We start from the raw sequence: 27,496 nt of genomic DNA, 5'->3' as shown, positions 1-27,496 counted from the left end.
TGTGCATCCACTCGAGGACTCGTTGTTTCAAAGATCTGGTAATGACGAGCTGGTAAAACCGAGGCTTGCCATGATGATATACCGTCTCTCTGGGACCAATGTAAGGAATACTAAGCCACTCGGGAAGCTATGAGATGACAATTCCTCCCTTCACTTTTCTGTAGCAATTTCCATGTAGTCAAGACTGTTTGCGTCTGTAAGGCTCTGGCAACTGGGAAAAAATAAAGTCGTCGTATCGAATCAGTCATCAGAACGACCTGTTCTTCCCAGGGATTGCCATGGATATATCCCGATCCCTGTCTCCCAACTGATTTGGACCTTCTCTGTAACTTTCAATTCAACTCAAGTGCTTGCAATGTAGAAACGCTGTTTCCGACTTGCTTTATCACGATCCTGAGCTGCATGCCAAGTCTAGCCAGTCAACTGTAGGATCATCTGGAGAGAAGAGCGAATTTTTCTGGGAGTTTTTGAAACCTCCATCAGATATCCCATTGTCAATTCGAAATATCTGTGAAAAATGCCCCTTGATAATACCACTCAAGGAGTAATATAAGCACTTCATATCCCAGAAATGCAGATTGATCGAGGCAGACTCGTTTTCAAGAATGGTGATTGATCGTAGTTGACGGTAGTTGATGCTAAACTGAATGATGAAACAGGGTTTCACTACGCTGCCTTGTGAATCATGGATTCCTTTCCCTCCGCACTTCCTCCGGAATGTCGGCTAGTGACATCTCGCTGCCAGAGGTATGGGTAACATACATTGCATCTGCCATGTCCGGCATGACGTGTCTAGCAGTTAGAATAACATCTCACATGCTATGCTTTGTAGATACGTTGGTGCAAGAGAATAGACTAACTATCCCTCTGGGTTGTCCTTTGTCATCTCCCAGAGCTTGTCCTGGCCGAACTTTATGTTCCTAAAAATGTATCCATGAAGGATACTAAGCTTGTAGCCTGCAACTGGTACCATGTATCGTAGTCTGAGCCACGTTGGCGGTAAATATGCTCGATCTCCTTCGTTATCCGTGGATATTCTCATATACCCTCGTCCATCTATGCCGAGACAAAGTGGCACCAGATGGGCCAACAATAGCCCAAAAAGGCTTTCCAAATTCGTCCTTGAGGACAAAAAGACCTTCGACTGCGATATCCGACTGGGCCCTGCTCTCTCACAAACGCCGAAAAACATGGATGCAATAGTGGAAATGATAATTTCGCAAGTCTATATCAACTTATATGTTTTTGGCAAACGCGACTCTCCCCTTGTGATTGGGACAGAATTCCCTCGGTGTCATCGACCAGGCCCTAGTATGTATAAATGTACGGACTACGACCGCGGTACGTGGGCCAGGTCCATCTCGTCATCTGCGCTTTGGCTTGTGGTCTTCTGAAGAAAATGCCAACCTGCGTTCTCCAGGTGGTCATAGTCAATAATCTTTGTTGAATGGTATGCGACGTAGGGTGGTCAGGACAGGGCGTCGGATTGTGGGTACGTTGAGGCGTTGGATCTCTATCGAGAGTATATCCTCGAGTCGGGATAGATTTGACTTGGATTGAACCAATCGATGTCGCGTGTTGGCTCTCGAGAGCAAGCGTTTGGACGAGGGAATTGCGAAAGGTAGTGCCCATCAGCGATCGAGTTGTCAGTACATGTAGCGACACATTGCATTGTGCCTGTGAATGTTCAATGCCCTCCTCACTTTGAATTCTGCCAGTCACCCTCAAGTGTCCCTAATGAGAGCCAATTGAAGGGGAGAGGGAGAGAGGATGCATAATGGTTGATTGAATCCGCCCCGAAAGAAAGGTGGCCAATCACCGGAGAGGGTCATTGTTGCTGCTCTTCTGGCATTGGATGGAAAGCAAAGAGTTAAGAACAGCTGGAATACAGCAGAAATGATTCAATTGAATTGAAAGGTTCTTGGAGATGTGGTGTGGTGTGGGGTGACTACTTAGGGGAGGGCGGCACGAATTTAGGGTAACCCGGTACAGGGTACAAACACACAGTAACACTCAAACGAAGATGGGATATAATTAACGAGTCAAACAACTCTGACAAGACGTGTAAGAAAAGATAACATCATAGACAATCTCCAACACTCAAAGCACAGACAAGCATTGTAACCCTCCGAGTGGCTCCTGCTATCACACCATCACCGCTAAAATCCCACCATCTCCGGTGGGCAAATGACGGCCACCTTAAGTATCTCCCACCCCCTCCTTCCCCTGGTTTCTTCGTCTAAACTCGCAGCGAGAACTGCTTGAGGTACAGATAATCCGGCATGTTGGCGTCGACCGTCTTGCGGATAATCGCTGCACCCTCCTCGCCGAATCTCTCCCGCCATTCAGCGTCGAATTCCTCTTCGGATTTGGCCGGTTTCTAACAATATTATTAGCTTTTCTTATCTTTTTGTTGCTGCCGTCTCGTTGGTGCTCACCTTCTTCTTGGCAGTCAGGCCCCTCGACTCGATCGCATCGTTGTGAAAGCCCCTCCACTTCTCGAACGCATCCTTGGCAAATTGGTGGTCCTCATCCGTGTCCCACTCCAACAAGCTCGGATCATAATCCAGTCCCACGCTACGGCAGAACGCTTCGATAGTTGGTGCCGGCTTCTGGAGCATTTCGTCCGCATCGACTACGCAAATTTCTGCGCCGGACTCCTTCCCCTCGCCGATTCCATTGACAACCGGCTTGAGACCTTCGCCGTTGGCACTCTCGTCGTCGTCATGGGTGGTGACGTGAGGACCGACTAGCCCGACATCTCGCAGGTATTCAAATATGCGACGGACCTCGTCGTATCCGGCTTCCGACGGGTCATAGTTGGGGAACCCAGTCACCTCAGTCAGCGGCGGGATGGTGCAACGATAATACGAAGGCACACTGAAATGAGGATCACGGATAAGGAAGGCAAAATGGAAACGTGACCAGATCTCCGTGGGCATCACGGTGGGATTGCCCGGTTCGGCTTCTGTGTCATAGGGGTAGGGTTTGGTTCCCTGTTCGTTGATGGTGGCCATACTGGGTTTTACGTTGCTCCCGACCGGGACAGCAGAGAGATCGACGCCGCTGTCAATCTTTGCGTGGCTGGAACGAGGGCTCTTTTCCGCATGAGACCCATTTGTAACCCCGTTCTCCTTGCCGTTCCCCTCCGCCTTGCCGTTGACACGACTGGTGTCAACGGCCGCAGCATCACCATTGGCATGTTCCTGGGTGCCTACGCCACGTTTGACCTTCTGGAGCGACGGAGCGATGCTGGCGGGTTGGCCGTTGGGAGGGATGAGGTAGTGGATGATGTCCTTGATGAAGACTCGCTTGCCCTATTGAGGTGAGTGTCCATCCGGCTGTAGTAACGCATAACTTCCCATTTTCGGAAGTGTAGACAAGTATAGAAACGCAGTAAGAAATGTAGCTGCACGAATGCCCAACTCATCACCAATATCCACTGGTGGGCACTCGGGACATTACGGAGTGTCAAAAAAGCAACAAGTGCGGGGGAATGAGACGCAGAAACAGCAAAAAAGAGAAAGAAAGGAAAGAGCGTACAAGAGAAGCTTCACGATCAAGTCTGTCCAAAACGGTCTTGAATGTCGATTTGCTAAAGCCACTGTCTATCCGGGCCTGTTCATCGTTTTCGAATCTCTCTGAGAGCCTCTCGGGGCCGTAGTAAAAGGCATCGCCAAAGGGTTCATGGACACATTGGATGTTATTCCGTTGGGTCATGAAAACCTGATATTGTCAGCATCACCACTGTAAAAACGAGATACAATAGAGGAATAAATACCCTCTCAAACGCCGTCGAGCATGCTCGCGGGTGGGTTACGACAAAGATGGGTTTCTGCGACATCTCTGCGTCTACCAGGGAATTTCACCTCTGGAAAGTGAGTGACACTATTATGCTGATATAAAAGGGAATAGCAAATGCTGTGTCTTGCAAAAAGAGAGGAGGAAAAGTCTCGTGTATGTCAAGGATAGATAAAGATGGATGAACAGAGAAAGGAAGACTGAAGGAAGGACCGGTTTTTATATGGGAGCACAGAGTCCCGAGGAGAGCACGGAGACAGAAAAAATAAGATCGTATTTTTGCTTCTCTTTCGTTTCAATTTTCACAATGTCTCGACCACGACCCAGACTGCGGCAGTTGCTCCATCTGCTCCATAAAAGTTAGAGTAGTGTGTATATCTTTTTTTCGAGTCCACTGAAGACTCTGCCAATTCTAAGCACCCGGTTGATATTGCCATTTTGACGTCATGAGTCCGTTCCTGTTGAAATTCACTCAGAGATTTCTGGTAATGCATTGAGATAGTACAGTACAATTGAAATATCTATACAATGTACAATGCATAGTTCGGCATACTTACCATAGTACTATATCACCCCTGTACAATATCTAAAATAGCGCACGACCGGCCCTACGGACAGACGCTATTCCTGCAGGACTAGCGACCCGTCGCCGTCTAGTCTAAATGAAAAAAAACCACTGCTAGCCTCCCTAGGTTTCTGCTTTTGTACACTATAAGTTCCTTCCGGGATCATTCCCGGGAAATAAAAAAAATCTCTCATCATGCTGTCTCGCACGCACTGTCCTCCTGGTGATCCTGTGCCACTGGTAACATGACCCGATTAGAAATTTCCTGAATGGGCACCGAGTAAGCAGCAATTCTTGATTTGGTATCCATCCGCCTGCCTGCGCCTCTCTCTGTGGCCGGGCAAATCGCCAGGTCGGGCGTGTTCCGGGTTGAGCCTCGGGAAGAGGGGGGCACTGAGGCACTGCAATCCCTGCACGATCAGCAACATGGAAGTGGGATGATCTGGCCTGTTTTAGTCTTTCCCAACAAGCATTGATCCTTGGTACACGAGGAGGATGCCAATGCCTGAGTTTATCTGCGCTGCGGGGATCAGGTCAGCTTTGGTCATGTGCTGTCACATGACCTTGATCACGTGTAGTCATGTGGTGACAGGATCACAGATGCTTCTGGAAGGCGGTGGAAGCCCCTCGTTGCGTCACGACGTCACGGGATCTATCCATACTGTTTGAGCCCCTCGTATATATGACTGCTCGCACACTCACGGCTTCAATTTTTGCTTCTGTATATCATTACTCAATTAGCTGGCATTTTCTTGCCTAGTCAACTTACCACACTCTTTATATCAGTACTCTAAGCATATACACGTCGCTTTAACTACCCTATCCACATCCAAAGCAGACCTCTTTGCTAGCCGCCATGAACGGCGTCCAATTCACGGACAGAGCCAACAAGGCTTTGCTAGATTCCAGCAGTCTAGCTGAACAATATTCCCACTCCCAGATCCTCCCTGTTCACCTCGCCGTCTCCCTCCTCAACCCCGGCCCTGATGAGTCCAAAGACCAACAAGCTACCGCCCACCCGTCGCATGATGGCGCATCCGCACCCCTCTTCCGCCAGGTCATCGAACGGGCACACGGCGACCCTCAACTCCTCGAACGTTCTCTTATGAAACAACTCGTCCGGTTACCTAGCCAAGACCCTCCGCCAGAGACCGTCAGTGTGGCCCCCGCATTGGCCAAGGTCATCCGCTCTGCGACCGATTTATCGAAAACACAAAAGGACAGCTTTGTTGCGGTTGATCACTTGATTCTGTCGGCATCGCAGGACTCACAGGTCCAGCGGTGTTTGGCAGATGCAAATATCCCCAATATCAAGTTGATCGATACGGCTGTTCAGCAGATTCGGGGCACAAGGCGGGTGGATTCGAAGACTGCGGATTCTGAGAGCGAGTCTGAGAACTTGAAGAAGTTTACAATTGACATGACAGCGTTGGCAAGAGAAGGAAAGATTGATCCGGTTATTGGCCGTGAAGAAGAGATTCGACGGGTTATTCGGATTCTCAGTCGGCGGACCAAGAACAACCCAGTGCTCATTGGTGAGCCTGGTGTCGGTAAGACGACAGTTGTCGAAGGTCTGGCCCGCCGTGTCGTCAACGCCGATGTCCCCGCCAATTTGGCCCAATGCCGTTTGCTCTCGCTGGACGTCGGATCTCTGGTCGCGGGAAGCAAGTTCCGCGGAGAGTTCGAAGAGCGGATGAAGGGTGTCCTGAAGGAAATTGAAGACTCCAAAGAGACCATCGTCTTGTTCGTGGATGAAATCCACCTGCTCATGGGCGCGGGCTCCAGCGGCGAGGGTGGCATGGACGCAGCCAATCTTTTGAAGCCCATGTTGGCCCGTGGCCAGTTGCACTGCATTGGTGCTACCACTCTGAGCGAATACCGCAAGTACATCGAGAAGGACCAGGCATTCGAACGACGATTCCAGCAAGTCCTGGTGGGAGAACCCTCGCAATCCGAGACCATCTCTATCCTTCGTGGTCTGAAGGAGAAGTACGAAGTGCACCACGGTGTCAACATTCTGGACGGTGCTATTGTTGCTGCAGCCACTCTGGCATCACGTTATCTCACAGCTCGTCGTCTGCCTGACTCTGCTGTTGATCTCATTGACGAAGCCGCTGCCGCCGTCCGTGTAACACGTGAATCCGAACCCGAGGCACTCGACACCCTCGAGCGCAAGCTGCGACAGCTCCAGATTGAAATCCATGCTCTGGAGCGTGAGAAGGACGACGCCTCCAAGGCACGTTTGGAGGCCGCCAAGCAAGAAGCCGCCAATGTAACTGAGGAACTGCGGCCCATGCGCGAGAAGTACGAAAGCGAGAAAGCACGCAGCAAGTCCATCCAAGACGCCAAGATCAAGTTGGACTCGCTCAAGGTCAAGCGTGATGAGGCTGAACGATCTGGTGACACCCAGACTGCGGCCGACTTGGAATACTACGCCATTCCGGAAACTAAGACGTTGATTGAGAGACTCGAAACAGACAGAGCCAATGCTGATGCGGAACGTCGGGCCCGCCAGGGTGATGACAGTGGAGAGTCCCTGCTTGCGGATGCGGTCGGCCCTGATCAAATCAACGAGATTGTCGCACGCTGGACTGGCATTCCCGTGACTCGCCTCAAGACTACCGAGAAAGACAAGCTCCTCAACATGGAGAAGTACCTGGGCAAGCTCGTCGTGGGCCAGAAGGAAGCCGTGACCTCCGTCTCCAACGCCATCCGTCTTCAGCGCTCCGGCCTCAGCAACCCCAATTCACCACCTAGCTTCCTCTTCTGCGGTCCATCCGGTACTGGTAAGACGCTACTCACCAAGGCACTTGCGGAGTTCCTCTTCGACGACCCCAAAGCCATGATCCGCTTCGACATGTCCGAGTACCAAGAACGTCACTCCCTCAGCCGTATGATCGGTGCACCACCAGGCTACGTCGGCCACGACGCCGGTGGCCAGCTAACAGAGAACCTCCGCCGCCGCCCCTTCTCGATTCTCCTCTTCGACGAAGTCGAAAAGGCCGCGAAGGAAGTTCTTACCGTCCTCCTCCAGCTCATGGATGACGGTCGCATCACAGATGGTCAAGGCCGTATCGTTGACGCCCGCAACTGCATCGTTGTGATGACCTCCAACCTAGGCGCGGACTTCCTCGCCCGCCCATCATTGAAGAACGGCGCTATCGACCCTCAAACCCGCGAACTCGTCATGGGCGCATTGCGGGACTACTTCCTTCCCGAATTCCTCAACCGCATCTCCTCCACCGTCATCTTCAACCGCCTCACAAGACGCGAGATCCGCAAGATCGTCGACCTCCGCCTCTCAGAAGTCCAGCGCCGTCTTGTTGAAAACGACCGCAACGTCACCATCTCCTGCACCGAAGAAGTCAAAGACTACCTCGGTGAATCCGGGTACTCACCCGCCTACGGCGCACGGCCACTCGGCCGTATCATCGAGAGAGAAGTCCTCAACCGCATGGCCATTCTTATCTTGCGGGGCAGTATCCGCGACGGCGAGGTTGCGAGAGTTGTCATGGTTGATGGACGGATTTCGGTTCTACCAAATCATGAGTTGCCAGATGCTGATGAGGATGATGAGGATATGATTGATTCGGATGAGGTGTCGACGGATGGGGATATGGATTTGTATGATGAATAAATACTCGATTGATTTAATATATATGATGATGAGTTATGCTTATGTGTGATGGTTTGTTTTTTTTTTTTTTTTTTTTGCATATATCTGGCTTTTGCTTTATTGCTCCTTATGGTGATATATCTTCTGTGTATAGTCTTATAGAATCAACTTTAATATCCAACCTTCTAACCATTCCACTCACAACAATAGACACTACACCAAAATACTAAGTACTACTCGTAGACGATTGTTTCTCCCTCCACCACCTTGCCACCTCCCCGGACTGGCAAAACTCCACCTCCCCAGCCCCCTCCCACTCCCTCAACCACCCCAAAAACCTCTCCATCATTCCAATCACATGCGCCATCCCACTCGTATCCGGATGCATCAGCACCGGAAAAACCGGCTCCACTTCATTCTCCCGAATCCACAGAAACCGATCCTTCCACATATTCTCAATCAGCCGCGTATCAGTGTATCCCTGCGAATTGTGCACGTGTGGCAGGAATTGCATCGGCGTCATGTCTTCCATGTAGTAGTTGCAGGGGATGCAGACTAACGGTCTGCGGTCTTGGGGATTAGAGGGTGTGGAGGGGGGGAGGGGATGCATCCAGGAAGACGCGGGGAGGGAGTAGTCGATTGGTTTTAGGGGTGGTCGGCGGGGCGCGAAGAACGGGTGGCTGTCGTGGTCTGTTAGGGAGGCGTCGTATTCGAAGTTGTGTTCTTCGAGGAGGTCGAGGGTTGATTCGCGGAGTTGGTAGAGGGGTGCTCTGTAGCCCACTGGCCTCTTGCCGGTGAGTTTTGTTGCGATGGCGATGCATTTTACTAGGATGTCTCGCTCTTGCTCGACGGTGAGTTGGTATGCGCCTTCGTGTGCGTAGCCGTGTAGTCCGATCTCAGCACCGCTTTTGACAACCTGGTCAACTTCGTCCGGGAAACTTTCTGCGGAGTGTCCTGGGATGAACCACGTGCAGCGATCTGCGAGGTGCAGTTTTTGGAGCATGCGGACGAGGCGTGGGACGCCGACTTTGGCGGCGAAGAAACCGGCTGAGTAGTCGGCTAGGACGTTGTCGGGGTGGTAGCCGGTTCCTAGCCAGCCGGAGACGGCGTCGAGGTCGATGGAGATGGCGACGCGGATTTTGTTGCGTTTTGTTAGGGTTGGGGGGATTGAGGTGGATTGTTCTGGTTGAGTTTGGGGGGTCTTGGGTTTGTTTTGCTGATTTATTTCTTCAATACTTCTGCTGCATTGGCTGGTGATGTGGCCTGCTGCGCGGTTGGAGGCTAGGAAGGATGTGGTGCGAGCTATGTTTCCTGGATCGTCCAGTGCAACAGCGTTGATTCTGGCCTTACTGTTCAACTGAGAAATATTATTCTTCACACCCTGAATCAACCCATCACTTATCTGACTCCCTACCACAACAATAGCCAGATTGTCCAGTTCTTTACCAAGAGACAGCTGTGCAGTTTTCGCAGCACGGAGAAAATGCTTGATGGTGAGGAAAGTCTCCCGGGCATTGACCTGAGACGTCTTCTCCCAGACATCCAGGGGCATGTCCCAGACGGGATAGTCATTTCTTTCATCAGTGATACCAGCGTTGGCGATTAGGATATTGATGGGACCAAAGCACTTGGTAGCTTGGGAGATGCTGGATTGGATGGATTGTTCGTCTGTGGCGGTGCCTGTCACGATATTCAGACGCGAGTGTCTGTCTGAATTTGTGACTGAGTCTGGGATGTATGGATGAAGGTCATGGGCTGTCACTTTACAGCCCTGGTCTGTTCTAGTTAGCTTGCGATTAAATCAGATTAGGGCATTTTACACTGCAGTCACATGAAACCATCCTCCGTGGATCACAGCTTACATGCGCAGCATCTCCAGTAGTTAATTAGGGTGAACTTACTCAGAAACTCCCCCACAAGCCTCTCCCCAATACCCCCCGGCGCACCGGCAATGAAAACATGCAGACCTTCCAGGCCCAGAAACGACCACGAGGTTGCCATAGCTATGAGCTAGTCGGGATAACGTGCATGCAGGGTATGATAGACGAGCGACAAGCTCCAACTCAACACCGTCAACTTAATTCAGCGTACTTACGGAGTACATACAAATAAGTACACCACACACTGAGTTGTTGATAGACGTGGATTGGCAGGGACTATCTGTTGCTAGGTTAGTACTAGTAACTTACTTAAGTGCATGGCAGGTGAGTGGATTCGGGGTGTACTTGCAGTATTGCGGTATTTGAGGGAATTATAGTTTCTGTTCTATATTTGAATTTATGTATAATCGATTGACCGGTGTGTTTTTGTAGGGGATACTAGAAGGACTCCCTGATGTTGCTGAGATGAGGATGTGATAGTGGGATGTTATTGGCACGCGGGGCAGTCACGTGTCTTTACGAGAAGAGGTGATACAGAAGAGATAGTACAGAGTAGCAACGACAGTAGTGATAAAGAATACTAGTGGCTTCTCGTGGAATACGTCGATACGTTTGAATTAATCGAATAAAGTTACTACATATGGATACATATGAACGTTGTACAGAGTACTCCAATCGCATCAACCAACCACTCACCAAGCTCACAACACCGGTATTTCACTTAGCCCTTCTCCGGAATCAAATAAAGTAGGTCCCAAACCTGCACCTAAACCAAGATAGCAATCGAGCCCCAAGACCACGTGCATGCACTCCATCCCCGTATGTACAAAAGTGTACTAGTCCAACGGTCAACAAGGTCACCTCCACGACAACCCAGACCCCCAAACAAACTTTGCATAAGCGACTCCAAAGCAAAGTTTAATGCCTCCCTCCGCTGTCTCCGGAGTGCACGGAGTGCACGGAGACACAAGTTTTTACTACGGACAGTGGACAAACAGTATCCCACTCGAGAGATCACCGCGCGCAGATCCCGTGAACCGGTCAACTCCCCCTCGGCAGGCCGGTTGAGGGTAAATCCGGATAAAATACATACGTTTATTTGCTACATATGTATCCATGGAACCATGAGAATCTGATGTCCCGGGAGAGTAAGACTTGGTACAGTTTCAGCGACGAACCATGGAACCAGTGATACCCACGGCACGCGACTAAGAAAAGTAGACATGTGCCAACTACATTTGACAGTCGGTTTTGAGTTCGACTACTAGTAGAGTTTTGATGTTTCGGATGAGAGTTTCTGTTCTTGTCCACTTGGATATCGCATTGCTAGCAGTGAACAGTCTTCAATAGTGAGTACTCTGTACCGAGAACAGACATGTCGGTATATTTTAGCCAGCCAAGGGTTCTGATCAACCCCAAGGTACTCTGTACTTGTCTGTCCAATAGTAATCCAATAGCAGTGAATACTCCAATACGTACCATGGCCAAGCCGAGTGGTCGGCTACTCTGACGTATGCTTTTTCCCCACAGAGGTGGTCTGCGCGTTGATTGGGTTGTTGTCAGGCACAGACCGGGAGATCGGCGGGACGCTAGGATTTTTGGTATTTTACCGTCCTGTATTCAGCTGGGCACGTGCCTTAGGTAGGGTTGAAGTAATATCAAGTATATGATATGTACTTTGGAGGATGGAGGAAAGTGTAAAATAATCTCTAATACTCTGTAGATTTTTGTATATCTCTATGTACAAGTACAATTACTCCGGAGTATATCCGTATTTCCAGACAGTGCCCGAAAAAAAGAAAACAAAGTTCCGTCCCACATGCAGATCAGAGGGCAAACCCCGCCACTCTCAACCCTCATTGGCAGATGAGAGATCTCGTGGAAAAGCCCATAAAGGTATCGTATCATCAGTCCATGGCGTAACAAAAAAGAAAAGAAAGGCCGAAAGTGATTATATACAAGAAAGATGAATAATAGATCAGTGATAGATCAGTGTGAGAAAAAAAAAAAAACTTAAACCTGACTCTCAGCTCGAGTCCGGTTGGCCTCCCACTGATCCAGCGCCGGTGGATGCGAACCACGTTCCACCGTCACCGTAACATCCTGCCGAATGCGCAGTCCCCGCGTCGAACCGTCATCGCTATATTCCCGGCCTTCGCTCGGCTCCGGGCTCTCACTAATCTCCGAGATGACCTTTTGCGGCGGCGTGAATGGCATACTCCGTCGGTAGTCGTGCATACTGTGCATACTGACACCGCCCCGACTGGGTGGTCCATAGGTTGATCGAATCGCAGAGCCCTTGCTGAATGTCCACCGACCAGAGCGGTAGCGGTTTTCTGTGCGGCCGCGGGATCCACCGGTCCAGCTCTTGAGGGACGGGAAGACGTCGCGGAGGAGGGACCAGACGAGGGGGATGTTGGTGACTAGGACGGCGACGGTGGCTTCGCGGAAGTACCAATTCATGTAGACGTAGGAGATGAGTTCGGGGACGAGACAGTAGACTTTGGTGAGGATGGCGGCGACGATGACGAAGGCGCCCATGCCGAAGATGATGAGGAGGATGAGTTTTTGTCTCACGGGGACGCGGACTTTCATTAGAAGGGGGATGGCGATGATGAGCATGAAGATGTCGGCGGAGATGTGGATGCAGCCTTGGATGATTTCGTAGTATTGGTACGACGAGCATTGATCTGTCGTTAGTTAGTATAAGAGGAGCATTGACCAGACAAAGGTTGACGTACAGTTTGGCGTAGGCACGGCCCAGTAATTCGACAATGGCCGGCAGATGAGAAACAACGTCAACTCAGTCGCGATAAATCCAAGACCAACATAGATGGCCAGCCAATTGATCCAGCGTCTCTGGTGCAGTCCCTCACTACAATAATTAGCACATCACACATCTTGTTGATCATATGGTTGGCAACATACGTGATACGGGCATAAATCACGAGCATGCACGTCTTTAATGACCAGATGGCCCCTACAAATGAATGTTCGCTCACAAACACCCATTTGCTTCCTTCAACTCGTTCGTTGTAGATCTCCGGCGTCAAGTTCCTCACATCTTCGTCCGTCATCAGATTCGATCCGCCGCCGGAGACCACCTTATTCAGAGCCACGCAGAGAATGGTATACCACACGACAGCGAACATCATAACATAGTCGTCGGCTTGAAGGTTGCGCATGCCTAATCGACGAATACGAGCGGTGCTAATTTGTCAGTACCATCATCCTCATCTAATTGTACACAAGGTGAGGACTTACAATCGCAAACATACACCCAGCATCCCAACAGCATAGAGAGCCCATGTTTCCCGCGCAAATCTGCGGGCAAAGTCCGGACCTAGACTGGACATCTTGTCGGCTCTCAACCTACCAAACAAGGGAAAGAGAGGATTAACGAAAGGATCATTCCCAGTAGAGCCAAAAAGGAAAGAGAAGGAGAAACAAGTGCGAGAAATGCGGATACATGCAGGATATAAGAAGGGTGACCTACATTTCCCGGGCAGCCAGATAAACTTTTCAGCGTAATTGGACCAGATTCAACCAGAAGCGGAATTAAGGGTAGGGATCATGAAGGGAAGATCATGAGAGAATTGCTTTTGGTGAGAAAAGGAACACTATGATAAGAATAATAAACATGGACCAACGAGCGAGAAGAGCTGAAGCCGAGGGGCGAGCTTGACCCATGGCTCACGGACGTTGATTATTGGACCACCCGGGGGCGGATTGGCTTTAGGTCAGGTACCGCACAGAGTACAGTACTCCGGAGTACAGTTTCTATGTCTGCTATTCTATTGGCAATGACAAACTTTGCATTGGCGTTTACCGAGTAAGAGCAGCAGGTGCTCCGAACAGAGTGCTATATACAGTGACATTGATTGGTCGCGTGCTCAAGGAGCCATGACTCCACGAACACCCTGAATCATCGTGCAGCAAGCTGTTCCTAAGATAGTTAACACCCTGAGTCCCTACGAGCAATAATTGTCATCCCAATAATAAGATACGTTAATATCCCGCATCCTGTGCGTGGAGGATTGTGGAATTGTACGGAGTACTGTGTATTACTGAAGAATACCACATTATTACTGGCGGGACAGGTGGGGCTGCATAGATTAGCGTCAACTTTAAAGCAAAGATCTATTTTTGCCTTCTGTCACGGTTACCGTATGGTAAGATTAATACAGATACTAATTTTGAATCTCCTTAACCACGGCAACTGCCCTGATGGTTATGAGGGGGGATTTTCACTATATGGACAAATACCTTGGATATAGCACTGTGTACCAGAGGATGCCGTGGGATCATATGTTGAGGTTCGGTCACATTCCGATTCTGGAATGTTGTCCAGGATAGAGCACGTAGAAGCTTCGTGAACAGTGGGGAATCAACTTTCTCTAATATTCCAGATCTAGATTTGATTACTGCAGGTTCATGGTGGGATTATTAACTCGCTTTTGCGTCTTTTCTTTTGATCCAAGACCTCTCATCCTCGGGTAATTCAGAGATGCAAAGGCAGTTCCATGCGTAACTACCGCCGTTTTATTGAACTCAATCCATCATCCCACCGGCGTCGGATCAGATAATATCTTCTGTCAGTTAACTCTGTCTCTGTCATCGGTACTCCGTTGATTCTCCGTGCCTCGTCCGTAGCCGTGACCGTCCGTACTTGTATGCCTTCGTGTCCTCGGTAATTGTGCGAACTAACTATCCATCCAGCATCCCTGCACTTTCCAAGGCAATCCCGTAATCTAGCATAATTTAGAACAGGGATGCAGGAATGAGAAATGAACACAATCCCATTAATACATCGAGCCCAGCATCGCCACCAGAATTTCTAGAAACCTCCCGCATCGGTCAATCCACACGAGCGTCTTCTCGATCAAACTTTCAGGGGCAAAAAAAAAAAAATAAAAAAATAAAAATAAATAAATAAATAAATAAGCTCAAGTCCGGCGCTGCGGGAAGCTGCCAGTGAGCGTGCCGTATCGCGCCGTCGTGCAGGGATCACTGTCCTACGATTCAGGAGCGACTCCAAGACTCTATCCCACGAGAGGGGATCCATTACCAATGGCTTGCTGACGGGTATGGTGACGGTAATTATGGGTTTGGAGGACAAAAAATTGGGCCAGACAGGTGGATATTACTCCGGAGTAGAGCGAGCACCGACATTACAGAGGACTCCGTGCTCCGGCCTGAGATAAATTGACCGATCTGAGATTCGGAATTGCCGATAATACGAGGCTCATGGAATGCTACGAAGTACTTAAGAGGACACCCTGGTCGGTGTATTTAAGCTGACCATCGGCTTCTACCGCGGTGGCTAGCAATTGACTTATAAAATCGCCGTACTCCGTATTGACAGGTCGGATTGCAAGATGGTTGAATCGCATGATTGTTTATTCTTATCAGAATCGGTTATTGATGTTAATTGCCAATTGATGCTAATTACCTCATGCTGTGCTAGCGCTATCGTATTTCGTCCTTCGTACTTGTACTCCGTACTTTGGCGTAGCGGATGGCCAGTGCTTAGATAGAGAGCCGTCATATCTCTGATACTCGAGTCAGTTCTAGGATACTCGTCCCTGTTCACAATATGGATAATGAGTGCGGTCTTTGTATTATCCCTATGGGCCGAACATCACGGCATGTGCTCCTAAGTACCTTGTAGCTTCGAGAAATTCGGTACATGAAGCAAAAGCAAAAAAGGCTTGTATGTTTTGGATAAGTTCACGCAACGCCACCACCTTGTAGCCACCACCTCATGCGCCAACATCGCCTCTAGTAGTACCAGACTGCATCAGTCCTGATAGAGTTGCATCTGTTCAAGCTCCCCTTTTAGGAAAAGAGCATTCTCCGCGTCCCCCGTCATGATTCGCTGATCCTCTTGGAGTGTAGCCCGTGGGCAGCCGTATCCCGGCGGCCAATTATCAAGTGCTCGGTGGATTATTGCCTCATGCGCGTAGAGGGATATGTTTCTCCGATTGGGCATAGATGCGTACTAAGTTTCTTCAAATCCACGCAGACAGGTCCACACGTTCCACAATCTCAGCTGCACGCACCCAAAAAGTGTACGAGACACCCCAAGTATAAACCCTCCGCTTTATCTCACTTCTTTCCTTCTTTTTCTTTTTCGATGCTGCCCAACGTTATGCAGGCTGTCATGTCCGGCCGTTATTGAACCTTATGATATTCAATTTTTGTCGTCTGCATTCTGTCGTTGTGTCGTGTCGTTCTTTAACCCTTGTGCTACATTCTATCGTCATTCCCGCCAACTCTCGCCTCTCGTGAACCCCTTTATCCAACTCCGTTGATTTCGCCCTACATATACAATAATTTCTACACTCAATCATTATTCAAGTCGTCATTACGTCGCATCTATTGAATCGCCAAGATGACGACAGAAAATTTCACCCCGAAACCCGAGGAAAAGATGCAGACCGTCGAGGCCGCCAGCGAGGAACGAGCCTCCGGGGAATTAATCAACCCATCGGGTCATCGCCAGGAACTCGAACGGAATTTCAGCTTGCTCAGTATCTGTGCCGTGGCCGTCACAACCGGAAACACTTGGATTGCGCAAGGTGGTAGTGTGACGACTGCGCTGAGCAATGGAGGTCCGCCGGGTGTGATTTACGAATTGTAAGCTTCTTATCATACACTCCATCGGGACTGCATATTAACCGCAATAGTATTGCTGTCTCGGTTTGTTACTGGTTAGTTGCAGCGTCGATTGCGGAGCTGGCATCTGGTATGCCTTCGGCCAGTGGTGTTTATCACTGGGCTTCGATCACCGCTGGAAAGTATGGTCGTCCGTGTGGTTTCTTCGCTGGTTTCTGGAACTGTCTTGCTTGGATCTTGGGTGCTACTTCGATGTCGTCGATCCTCGGCCAACAAACCGTTTCTATGTACGCCCTCATGAATCCCGGCTTCACACCGAAATCCTGGCATATATTTGTCAGTTTCGTCATCTGCACATGGGTCTGCTGCTGCATCGTCCTGTTCTTGAACCGCATTCTTCCATACATCGGTAACCTGGGCATGTTTTTCATTCTTGCTGGTGTCTTCGTTACGATTATCGTCTGCGCAGTCATGCCCCATGTCAACGGCCAGCCGTATGCGACCAACGACTTTGTCTGGCGCGAATGGCAGAACAAAACGGGCTACGAGAGTCAAGGGTTTGTCTTTGTCGCAGGAATGCTCAACGGTGCTTACAGTGTGGGAACTCCCGATTGCTCCTCGCATCTGGCGGAAGAAATCCCTCAACCCAGCCGTAACATCCCCAAGGCCATCCTGGCCCAGATGAGCGTTGGCTTCGTCACCGGTATCTTTTACATGATTGCCATCTTCTACTCGATCAATGACCTCCCAAAGGTCATCTCCAGCGTCTACGGTTTCCCCCTTGCCGAGATCTACCACCAGGCCACCGGAACCAGAGGCGGAGCTCTCGGATTGCTGATCGTCGCCTTCTTGCCTACCTTAATCACTTGCTGCGGCTGCTACATCACCGCCGGCCGTACTCTCTGGACCCTTGCTCGCGACAGAGCCACCCCCTTCCCCAAATGGCTCGGCCGCGTCAACAGCAAGATGCACAACCCATTCAACGCAACCCTGGTCTGCGGCGTCATCATCACCATCCTCGCGTGTATCTACGTCGGCTCATCGACCGCCTTCAATGCCTTCGTTGGCTCCTTCGTCCAACTCTCCAGTCTTTCCTACTTTGCCGCCATCTTCCCGCACATCCTGACCCGTCGGTCGTCATTCCAGCCCGGCTTCTTCTGGATGAAGGGACTTATTGGCTTCATTGTCAACGCTATTTCCTGCGTCTACATCGTTGCCTTCGTTATCATCTTCTGCTTCCCCTACGCTCTGCCGACTGATGCCGCCTCGATGAACTACGCCTGCTTGATTACTGGTGGTCTGACAGTCTTTGTGGGCGTGTGGTGGCTCTTCCGGATGAGATCGTATGAGGGACCGAAGAATATTCCTCTGACTGACAAGGTCGTTCTGGATGATGCGAGGTGATGGTGATCTCCATCGCCTATTTTGTTTTGTCCTTTTTCTTTCACACATCACTTGCTGTTATTTCGTTCATACCCTTTTCGTTCATCGTGTCCTCTTTTTCTCCTTGGCTCTGACTTGAGCGCTTTACCTGATATCTAAATTTTACGGATTAATGTTTTTTGATTACCCTTAAAAAGCGTCTTGCGGCATGACACGGCTCGTATATAGATGATGATTTCTCGCTTCATTAATATCAACACAATCTTTGCGCAGTGTGGTTTCATGATGATTTAAGTATTCAAGTATTCGACGTTGTATTCATTCTTACATTTACTCCAATTCGCAGTCAAATTAGTCGACCCAAAAAGGGCAATATGAAATCACGTGCCCACGCTCCACCGCGTCTCGCGCAACGCGTTCGCCAACATCCAACCAACCCAGACAGCACAAACAACGAACAGCAGCTTGAAGACTGTTTTCACATCGCCATGGTCTTCAAGCCCTTTAAGCCTCCTTTAATAAGGAAACCACAACCACAACCACAACCATCGCCGTCGAATGAAATTGGAACTGAACCTGCCCCGCGAGAAACAATCACCATTCCAGATGACCAGGATGCACCTCCGGCTAAGAAACCGCGTTTGCAGACGGAGTCAGCGCCACGAAGGCCGTTGCTTCAGGTGAGGAATCAGGGTGGGTTGGGTGGTGGTGAGAGTGGTGAGAAGGAGAAGGAGAAGAAGACGGGGGATGCGGATGGGAATGGGTCTGGAGGGGAGAGGTTCTTTAATGTCTTGTGGTAAGTCATGCTCCCCTTATACGCTGGTCATTCTCATATGCTAATGGCTATTGTGTACAATAGGCGCAAACCAACCACGAAAAAGAACAAAACCTGGGACGGAGACGGTATCCTAATCACCCGCGACGACGGCTACGCCTATCTACAAGATATGTCAGGGAAGTATATGGGCCGTGTAATGCACGGGTCGAAACTCGAGCCCGGCACGATGCTGTCCACTGGGAGTAAAGAGATCGAAGTTGATTCTGAGGTCCCGAGGAAAGAGTACATGTCGGGGAGGGTTTTTCTTGAGAGCAATACCGCTCCAGTTGCGCCGTCTATGCCTACGAAACAGTTTGTTTCTTTGGCGGGTCAGAATAAGACGGGGACGAGGAATGCTGCTACGACTGGCGCTACTGCCAGGTCGACCAGTGCGTATAAGACGCCGATGTTGGAGACGACTGTCATACCGCAGAAGAAAAGTCTTCCTACTCCACGGCATGATCCGAAAGCGCCTGGGGCGTTGGTGATGAAGCGGCCCGATTCAGCACCGCAGGGAAAGCAGATTGTCGATGTGGTTGTTGATCCGATTCTGGTCAAGCATCTTCGTCAACACCAGCGGGAGGGTGTACAGTTCCTCTATGAGTGCGTGATGGGATTGCGTTCGTTCAATGGTGAAGGTGCGATTCTGGCGGATGATATGGGACTCGGGAAGACATTACAGACGATTACGCTGTTGTGGACGCTGCTGAAGCAGAGCCCGATCTATGAGAGTCAGCCCGTGGTGAAGAAGGCTCTTATTGTTTGCCCAGTAACGCTGATCAGCAATTGGAGAAAGGAGTTCCGGAAGTGGCTGGGTAATGAGAGGATTGGAGTCTTTGTCCTCGACGATAATCGGAAGCGATTGACGGATTTCACGATGGGCAAGGCTTATAGCGTCATGATCGTGGGGTATGAGAAGTTGAGGACTGTCCAGGAGGCACTTACGAGAGGTGCTGGTGTCGATATTATCATTGCAGATGAAGGACATCGATTGAAGACGCTGCAGAACAAGAGTGGTCAGGCGATTCAGTCTTTGAATGCTGCGAAGAGGGTTATTCTCTCTGGAACTCCTATTCAGAATGATCTGAGAGAATTCTTTGCGGCAGTGGACTTGGTTAACCCCGGCGTTCTGGGAACTTTCAAAGCTTTTGTTAAGGAATTCGAAACGCCAATCGTGAGAAGCAGACAACCAGAAGCAACGCGGAAAGACATTGAAAAAGGCGAGGCTCGTGGTGAAGAGCTAAGGGAGCTCACGTCGAAGTTCATGCTGCGCAGGACAGCAGATATCTTGGCCAAATACCTCCCACCGAAGACGGAATACGTCCTCTTCTGCAACCCTACGCACGCCCAGGCCAATTTCTACAAACACGTCCTTGCCTCACCTGTATTCCAAAGCGTCCTTGGGAACTCCGAAAGTGCCCTACAACTCATCACCATCCTCAAGAAAGTCTGCAACAGCCCATCCCTACTCTCCGCGCAAAACGGCAAAGACACACCCAGCGAAACAATCACATCCCTTCTTTCCTCCATCCCCCCCAAACTCGCCCGCCTCAACAACTCCCCCGGCATGAGCGCCAAAATCCGCGTCCTCGACCAACTCCTCCACAACCTCCGCACCAAGACCTCCGAAAAAATCGTCCTCGTCTCAAACTACACCTCCACCCTCGACCTCCTCGCAAAACTCCTCTCCTCCCTCTCCCTCCCCTTCCTCCGCCTTGACGGCTCCACCCCCGCCGCAAAACGCCAATCTCTAGTCGAAGACTTCAACCGCCTCCCCGCCTCCGTCTGCTTCGCCTTCCTCCTCTCCGCGAAAGCAGGCGGCACGGGCCTGAACCTCATCGGCGCAAGCCGTCTCGTGCTCTTCGACGTCGACTGGAATCCGGCCACGGATGTCCAGGCGATGGCGCGGATTCACCGCGATGGACAGAAACGGCATTGTCGGATCTATCGCGTTTTGTTGAAGGGAAGTCTTGAGGAGAAGATTTGGCAGAGGCAGGTTACTAAGATTGGGTTGGCGGATAGTGTTATGGAGCGGAAGGATGGGGTTGCGCAGTTTTCGAGAGATGAGCTTAAAGATTTGTTCCGGTTGGATGAGCAGAGTTTGTGTCAGACGCATGATCTGCTGGGGTGTGGATGTGGGGGTTGGGGTGTAGCTCCTCCGAATAAGGATGAGCCGGAGGGCTCCTCTGCAAGAGAATCACCGGAACAAAACAAAGAAGAAGATAACGACGATGAAGACGAAATCCTCGACCTTCCCGACTTCCCAACCCTCCTCAAAGCCTCCGAAGTCGACATGGAAGAACAAGAGCGCCTCATCCGCCAACGCCAACGCACCCGCCCATCCAAACGCAAACACAACCCTAACACCAACGAAGACGAAGACGAACAAACCGACGAACCCATAAACCAAAAGAACAAAATGCAGCAATCACTCGCTGCGTATGCGCACATCGACCCCCTCTTGATGTCGAGGTCTAAATTCGCAGAGAATGATATCATGAAAGCGATTGACGATGATGATGTTTTGTTTCCGTTGGTTCAGGAGGAGGATAATCGGGTTGGGTTTATATTTAAGAAGAGGGGTGCTCTTCCTAGCAGTGATACGATTGGTGATGGCGCTGGGGATGATGCTACCAAAGGTGAGGCTAGAGAGAATTCAGTCTCTACTCCCATCATGGTAGATTAGTTTGTTTATTGCCTGCGTTATAATTTAGGATAGATGGTGGTTCTTGATATGATGATACCCCTGACTGGCATTATGTTTACTTGTTTGTATATCATGGAATATGGAATGGGCATGGGTTTATATAAAATGAATACAATGCAATATACCAAGTCATGTATGTTATATCTCGACTTCATATACAAGTATCAATATCACATGGATAAATACCAAGGACAACAATATAAAAAACAAATGGGGTATGATCAAAACACACATGTGTGTGCAAAAACAAAACATAAATAACCACATAAAACACCGTAAACCATCAAATCGCATAAATCAATCACTCATAAACCAAACCAAACCTCAACCCTCATAAATCAATCCACAATACTCCATCGAACAAATCAAATCAATACTTCAACTTCCCCACCAACCCAAACGTATACGCCGCCTCCGCCTCACTCTTCATCTGGATCATATAAATCTTATACGAACCCCCAGTAACACCACCCTTCTCCGGCATCGCTCCACCAGCATGCGCATCCTCCCACACAGACACAGCAATACCGGTCCTCGCCACGCGCTCGAACGAGCTCTCGCCCAGACATACGTCAAGCAGAACCTCGTTGCGCGTCTTACCGCGGGCCACGATGCGTTTCTGGGGTTCTTGCAGGCCGCTGCGGCGGGCGTCTGGGTTGTTGGTGCTGGTGGCATCGCTGCCCGCGGTGTTGGGGCGGGGCGTTGATGATGCAGGAGCGGGCATGATAGTTAATCTGGCGGCACCCATGTCGCGCCACTTGGTCTGCGTCTCGCGGACGTACATGCGGATCTTGGCGTTAGATAGACCGATTCCGTCGACGCCCTTGATGGCAGCTGCGATGCGGCCGATTCCTGATGTCGAGCCGCCAGCTGTGCTGGAGCCGTCTTCTTGGCCGTTGCGCGAGGTGACCGTTGACCGCGGGATGTTGAACATCTTGCTTCCGTTGCCGAAACGCTTCAGGGCGGAGAATGCGCTGCTCATGGTTCCCACGCTGCTTTCGGAGTTATCGGCCAGGGAGCGCGGGGAGGATGCTGAGGCACGGTAGCTCTTGCGGCGGCGGGGCCAGCCGAACATGCCTCCGGCGGTGTTGTTGGAGCGTTCTAGGGGGTCTGGCTGGTCGGCGAATGGGCCTCGGGCGTTTTGTAGGGCGATGTAGGTTGGGTTGTTGATGCGGGAGTTGTTGATTAGGCCGTATAGGACTTCGCATTCGTCGGCGTTGTGGGAGCGGAACATGATGTTGTTGCTCCAGGTAACCTTTGATCGATCAGTTGGCGGCGAACGGATGCTAATGTCAATGGCCGTGCCGCGGCGGATGGGCACCAGGGGTGTTAATTCGAGAGCGATCATAGGTCGTACTTTGCTGGATTGCGCGCCATCCTCATGACCGGACTCCGAAGGAGCAACGCTCATCTCGTAAGCTTCAATAAGGCCAGGGCTGACGATGATAACACACTCATCAGACAGCAAACTCTCCCAGGTGCCCTTGTCAGACCAGGCAAAGATCGATGCCATCACTCTAGAAGACTTTGTGGGCTGTGCGGGCACGGTTCGATACCCGACTTGTGACGCAGAGTGAGATGGGGAGATACTACTGCCAGAGGGAACGATAGATGCCTGTTCAGAAGGCCTGGGAGGATCACGAGATTCAGTTGGCGGAAGAGTCGAGTCCAGCTCGTCTTCAGACTCATCCTCGTCCTCCGAGTCGTCTTCTGATCCAGAGTACTCGGATGCTGAATCCATATCATACCGTCTGACGGTTGACGTTTCGGAATTAGAGTCAGAGTGAGAATCCGAGGCCGTGGAGGGCTCATACTCATGCTTAAGCGGCGATGAACCCCGTCGTCTCTGCTGTCCGCCAGTTGGGCTGAGAACAGGTGCATTCGCAACGCTCGAGCTTGGTGAACGGTGAGGCGGCGGCGGAGGAGGCTCGTCGCCGTCATCGGGTTGACTGGAACCGGAGTCCGATAGGCTGTGGCTCTCCCTCCTAGTTGGAGTCTCGGGTAGATCATCATAGTCCAAGGAAATTTCATCCTCCTCATCTGATGGAGAACCCAATGATTCAGTCACATGGGTGTAACTGCTTGCTGGGCGAATCTTGGGGATGGAAGGCAGGCTCCTCGAAGGTGTAGATGAGACACGCGGGGATGGCTGAGCTGAGTGTTCAGCTTGGGGTGACGAGCGCTGCTGCTCCTTGTTGGACTTGGGACCGTGACCCGGACTAGGAGATGGAGCAGGAAGTCTGTTCTCGCTCTTCTTGGGCGTGGACGGAGATGGTTTGTCTTCGGGGGCTGGCGAGGGACTCTCACCGACACGTGAAACCCGTTTGGCTTTCGATCGCTTGAGCCCTGGAGACTTGTCGTCCACGGGAGTCATGGCCCTGGGGTCTCTGGAGTGCAGAATAGAAGGCTGTGGCGACGCTGTAACAGGCCTAGCAGTTTCTGATACATAATCTGATTGTCGTGTAATATCTGTGTTCAACGAATCTCGCGATTCCAGCGCGAATGACGATCCAAAGATACTTGGTTCTGTGGACGGGTCCTTGGGGGTCAGGGAGCGGCGCACAGCACGAGCAGTTGCCTTTTCCCCGATGGGAACGTCAAGGTGCCTGGGGCTTGGAGGTGTCTCTTGAATTGTTGGAAGACTGGGAGGAGCATCTTGTTCTTGTTGCTGTTGTTGTTGTTGCTGCTGCAATTGCTTCTGTCGCTGCCTCGCGCGGTCAATGAAACTCTGACTCCTGCAAATAGTTGGCGGGATAGGATGCAATCCAAGCAACTGAATCCATTCGAACGCGACCTCTTCCTCTTCGATCTGGAGCGAGATGACTTCCTGCCAGGCCTTCGCCTGGCCTGGCGGACTGCGGATCATGACCACAACCTCGCCCTTTGTGTCCCCATTGCGAGCTGAAACGCACCCGGCATCGATAGGCGGGAACAGCAGCCAGCGGTCCGAGTGGTCAATCTCGCAGATAAGCAAGTCGCCACCAGCACCATTGACTGGAGCATTGTCTCTCATCAGAAGTTCCGCGCGGCAGTCAATGACCTGACCACTGGAGTGGTAAAGGGACAAGTTGAAAAAATCGCGTGCCCGCACACGTCGTGTCTGGCTAACGGTGACCCCAGCCAGGGCTCCGAGGGTGGCCGGATCACGGGCACGGGTTGGATCGATGCTCGAAGCAGATTCATCTTCTAACCTGGCACGTTCTTCCCGGGCGCGACGGCGAGCCTCTGTGACAAGGGCTTGGTAAGACGATGCAGTTTCGTCGGCTTTGGAGGATGGTTGAAGCATATTGATGCCTTTAAAGGTTTTTGCCAAATATTTTAACCGAACCAGAGGCCGTTTCAGCAAGTATGCCACGTCAACCTTCTCGCCCTCGCTATCCACAATGTCACCGTTTTCGTCCCGTGCCATTCCTTCATCTAAGCTCCTTGTTTCAGAGTTATTATTGTTGCCATCTTCTTTTTCATCCTTGTTCTTCGTGGCCTCAGACTCGTCCAAAGGCGCCAAGTTCACAACCACATCCTTGAACCCCAATCTCCATGCTTTGAGATAGTCTCGATACACCTTTTGCGCGCCAGTAGCCCAATGGAGCAAGGGGTCAACTTGCTCTTGGGGAATACGCTTATGTAGCGACTTGAGACGCTCAATAGCCACACCCATGTCGACTATGGGCCTAGTAAAGTTCATCTCATCCTTAGGGTCCATGGAAGGCCGAAACAGACCAGCTGCAACGGCCGATTCTGATCTCGACAGAACGCATGTAAGAAGCACCGGGATGACGCCACCGACCAGCGTCTTGAGCTCACGCATGTATTTGGCCTCATCTGCCGATAGCTCCCTAAGCAAATCGGTAACAGTGGCATCTGGAGCGCGGCTCTTGTTTGATCGAAGACTTCGGGCAGATCTGAGACTTCGGCTCCTCCCGTTCGACCCGGACAGAACAGAGATGAGATCATCATGAGTTGTGAGCCGTCGCTTTAATTGCGTGGTAACGAGGGGTAAGGAATTGGGATCAAACTGATCGCGTTCTTCTGAATCCGGAACCTCCTGGACCGGGGTCAACTCGGCCTCCTCTGACGGACCTTGTTCAATTGGTTCCTCTGGTTTCTCGGCACTCCCTGCCTTGTCCGACTCAGCGGAGGCAATGGTAGGGAGCCGATTGCCAGTGGTGGGAAAGGGTCGTTCACGTCCAAACGGAACGAGCGCCTTGTCATCAGATGCTTCTGCTTCCTCCGGAGGGTGGGATTCCGTCTCATCGTCCTCTGGATCGGGTTCCGCACTCTTCTCGCGCACTTTCTCAGACGGTTCACTTTCCTTATCATTGGCTGGAGATTTGCTCTGCTTGCTTTCGGACGACTTTCTCCTAGTCGATGGCGGAGGCGTATGATCTCGCTCCCGCAAACTCGACAGTTCTCCAGTAGATTTCTCCTCGTCGGCCTCGATCTTATCTCGTGACCGTCGAGCGTGTGTACTCCTCCGAGACCGATTTTCAGATGGTGGCTCGGAATCATGGCTCCCTTCTCGCCTACGAGAATCAGGAGCATGCTGCTTATCCAAGCTGTCACGAGAGGAGTGCTTGGCCTTGTTGGGTCTCATGTTCAGGGGCGCTGGAATTTCAACATCCGATTCACCATCCTGTGTGTATGTGTCCGGGGTGCCGGAGAGCCACGCCTCAATTCTTGTTCCTTTAGGCTTTGGCGGCTCGGGTCTTGCGAACATCTTCTTCGACTCATCTAGCATATGGCTGAAAATACCGCCCTTGGGTGGTTTAAGGGAAGTAGCAGGAGGGGCACGCGGTTTCGCAGCGCTCGGGTCCGGTCCTCGCACGCGCTTTTTCGACAATTCGGCGAAGTTTTCTTCGATGGTTGCCCAGTCCATATCCGCCTCGGGGGGTAACGACTTTGTCCTCGATCGCTCTGATATCTCGGACCGTTCATCTGGTAAAGACCTTGCTTCCGTTTCCGGTCGAGAATATGAAGGTCTTGGTCGCTCAAGTCGGTTGGTATCATTACCGGTCCTTGCAGAGAGATCGTGGGTTGACTTGGACTTCCTGTGTTGTCTGACGGACTCCGGGGTCACAGCGGCCCTGCTCCTTTCTCGACTCCGCGAGGCCGGAGATGGCTTGGGCTTATCATTACTAATTGTATCCCTTCTATCCCGTGTGGGTGGTGGCGAGCCCAATGAATCGTTTGTGGTATATTCCGAGATACGCTTGGGCGGCGGTAACTTGCTCTGTGATGCCTTAGGCTTAGGAGCATGCCGGTTGAGCTTCCAATGTTCGTCACTGATGACTCGTTTCCGGGGAGTGCTTTCGCTGCGGATTTTCGAGGTACGTGTCTGCTTGTCCCTCGCAGTCGATCTCCCTTGTGAACTGTTGGCGTTTGACTTGTTCTCCAACTTCTCCTCGTCCTCTTCGTAATAAACGCAGTCGTTGGCGATGACTACCCCACCTCCTTGTTGTTGCCATTTGCGGACCTTCGAACGAACAGAGTTTGTATCGTAGGCTCCCAATTGTTTCCCGATATCCACTGTTTTCTGCTTTGGTGCCGAGGGCCCTTTGTTGGCTGTTGTCGCAGGATTTCCCCCGCGGTTGGAGGCGCGGTGCGGAGCGGGCGACGACATCGATATCTGCAAACGCAATAGGGAACAATGGGTTAGCAGATGCTAAATAGCAAGTATCCGATGCATTTGTAGCAGAGCTGAGGATAAATGAGATTGTTGAATGGCGCTGGCTGAGACAAGGGACGGACCAGCCAACGACGTCACCGGGTGTTTTGTTTATGAAACCCGATCAAGACAGAGAAAGGTACTCACGGTCTATCGGACATGCCCCGGGGCAGCAACGAAAGAGAAACTGGTTCAGCTGCAATACCGCTCAGACCAGCAATCCATGCAGAAGATAGCAAGTACTTGGACGGAGTTGTATGGTAGAGGAATTGTTCAAGAGGCGGTCAAATGGCTGGTCGGCGGCGGTGCTGCCGGGGAAACGAAGCGCTGATGAGAGCGAGGAAGCGCTGGATCTGCGCCCAACGGCGATGAAGAATGCAGAGTCCAATGGCGCCAAAATAGTTTATTTTAGAGGCGAATTTGTTGTCTCTCCGCCGCTTTGTT

At 51.0% G+C, this 27,496-nt stretch overlaps 7 protein-coding genes across 7 annotated transcripts; 3 read left to right on the top strand and 4 right to left on the bottom strand.

Moving 5' to 3' along the window:
* Positions 1-2,211: 2,211 nt before the first annotated feature.
* Positions 2,212-4,140, bottom strand: ASPGLDRAFT_42771 (uncharacterized protein). Its single transcript, XM_022545667.1, has 4 exons — positions 3,782-4,140; positions 3,544-3,726; positions 2,439-3,317; positions 2,212-2,380 (listed from the first exon to the last, which is right to left on the bottom strand). The coding sequence occupies exons 1-4, from the start codon at positions 3,842-3,844 to the stop codon at positions 2,240-2,242; spliced, it is 1,266 nt and encodes a 421-aa protein (XP_022404398.1). The 5' UTR covers positions 3,845-4,140; the 3' UTR covers positions 2,212-2,239.
* A 942-nt stretch (positions 4,141-5,082) lies between these two features.
* On the top strand, positions 5,083-8,503 carry ASPGLDRAFT_42769 (ATP-dependent Clp protease ATP-binding subunit). The gene has a single exon (XM_022545666.1). The coding sequence runs from the start codon at positions 5,223-5,225 to the stop codon at positions 8,001-8,003; it is 2,781 nt and encodes a 926-aa protein (XP_022404397.1). The 5' UTR covers positions 5,083-5,222; the 3' UTR covers positions 8,004-8,503.
* On the bottom strand, positions 8,209-9,983 carry ASPGLDRAFT_118696 (uncharacterized protein; the record flags this gene model as incomplete). The annotated part of the gene is made up of 2 exons (XM_022539979.1): positions 8,209-9,758; positions 9,884-9,983. The coding sequence occupies 2 exons, from the start codon at positions 9,981-9,983 to the stop codon at positions 8,209-8,211; spliced, it is 1,650 nt and encodes a 549-aa protein (XP_022404396.1).
* A 1,892-nt stretch (positions 9,984-11,875) lies between these two features.
* Positions 11,876-13,218, bottom strand: ASPGLDRAFT_22533 (uncharacterized protein; the record flags this gene model as incomplete). Its single annotated transcript, XM_022543189.1, has 4 exons — positions 11,876-12,552; positions 12,604-12,737; positions 12,791-13,072; positions 13,127-13,218. The coding sequence occupies 4 exons, from the start codon at positions 13,216-13,218 to the stop codon at positions 11,876-11,878; spliced, it is 1,185 nt and encodes a 394-aa protein (XP_022404395.1).
* Positions 13,219-16,295: 3,077 nt separating this feature from the next.
* ASPGLDRAFT_63839 (putative choline transport protein) lies at positions 16,296-17,884 on the top strand (the record flags this gene model as incomplete). The annotated part of the gene is made up of 2 exons (XM_022548716.1): positions 16,296-16,501; positions 16,552-17,884. 2 exons carry the CDS (start codon positions 16,296-16,298, stop codon positions 17,882-17,884), a joined length of 1,539 nt encoding a protein of 512 aa, XP_022404394.1.
* Positions 17,885-18,351: 467 nt separating this feature from the next.
* ASPGLDRAFT_119087 (DEAD/DEAH box helicase) lies at positions 18,352-21,366 on the top strand (the record flags this gene model as incomplete). The annotated part of the gene is made up of 2 exons (XM_022540017.1): positions 18,352-18,659; positions 18,723-21,366. The coding sequence occupies 2 exons, from the start codon at positions 18,352-18,354 to the stop codon at positions 21,364-21,366; spliced, it is 2,952 nt and encodes a 983-aa protein (XP_022404393.1).
* A 125-nt stretch (positions 21,367-21,491) lies between these two features.
* Positions 21,492-27,332, bottom strand: ASPGLDRAFT_986366 (uncharacterized protein). Its single transcript, XM_022550628.1, has 2 exons — positions 27,200-27,332; positions 21,492-27,013 (listed from the first exon to the last, which is right to left on the bottom strand). The coding sequence occupies exon 2, from the start codon at positions 27,005-27,007 to the stop codon at positions 21,758-21,760; it is 5,250 nt and encodes a 1,749-aa protein (XP_022404392.1). The 5' UTR covers positions 27,008-27,013; positions 27,200-27,332; the 3' UTR covers positions 21,492-21,757.
* Positions 27,333-27,496: the final 164 nt, after the last annotated feature.

Source organism: Aspergillus glaucus, assembly GCF_001890805.1.
Source record: "Aspergillus glaucus CBS 516.65 unplaced genomic scaffold ASPGLscaffold_3, whole genome shotgun sequence".
Lineage (NCBI taxonomy): Eukaryota > Fungi > Ascomycota > Eurotiomycetes > Eurotiales > Aspergillaceae > Aspergillus > Aspergillus glaucus.
This window is presented reverse-complemented; position numbering and strand designations above follow the sequence as displayed.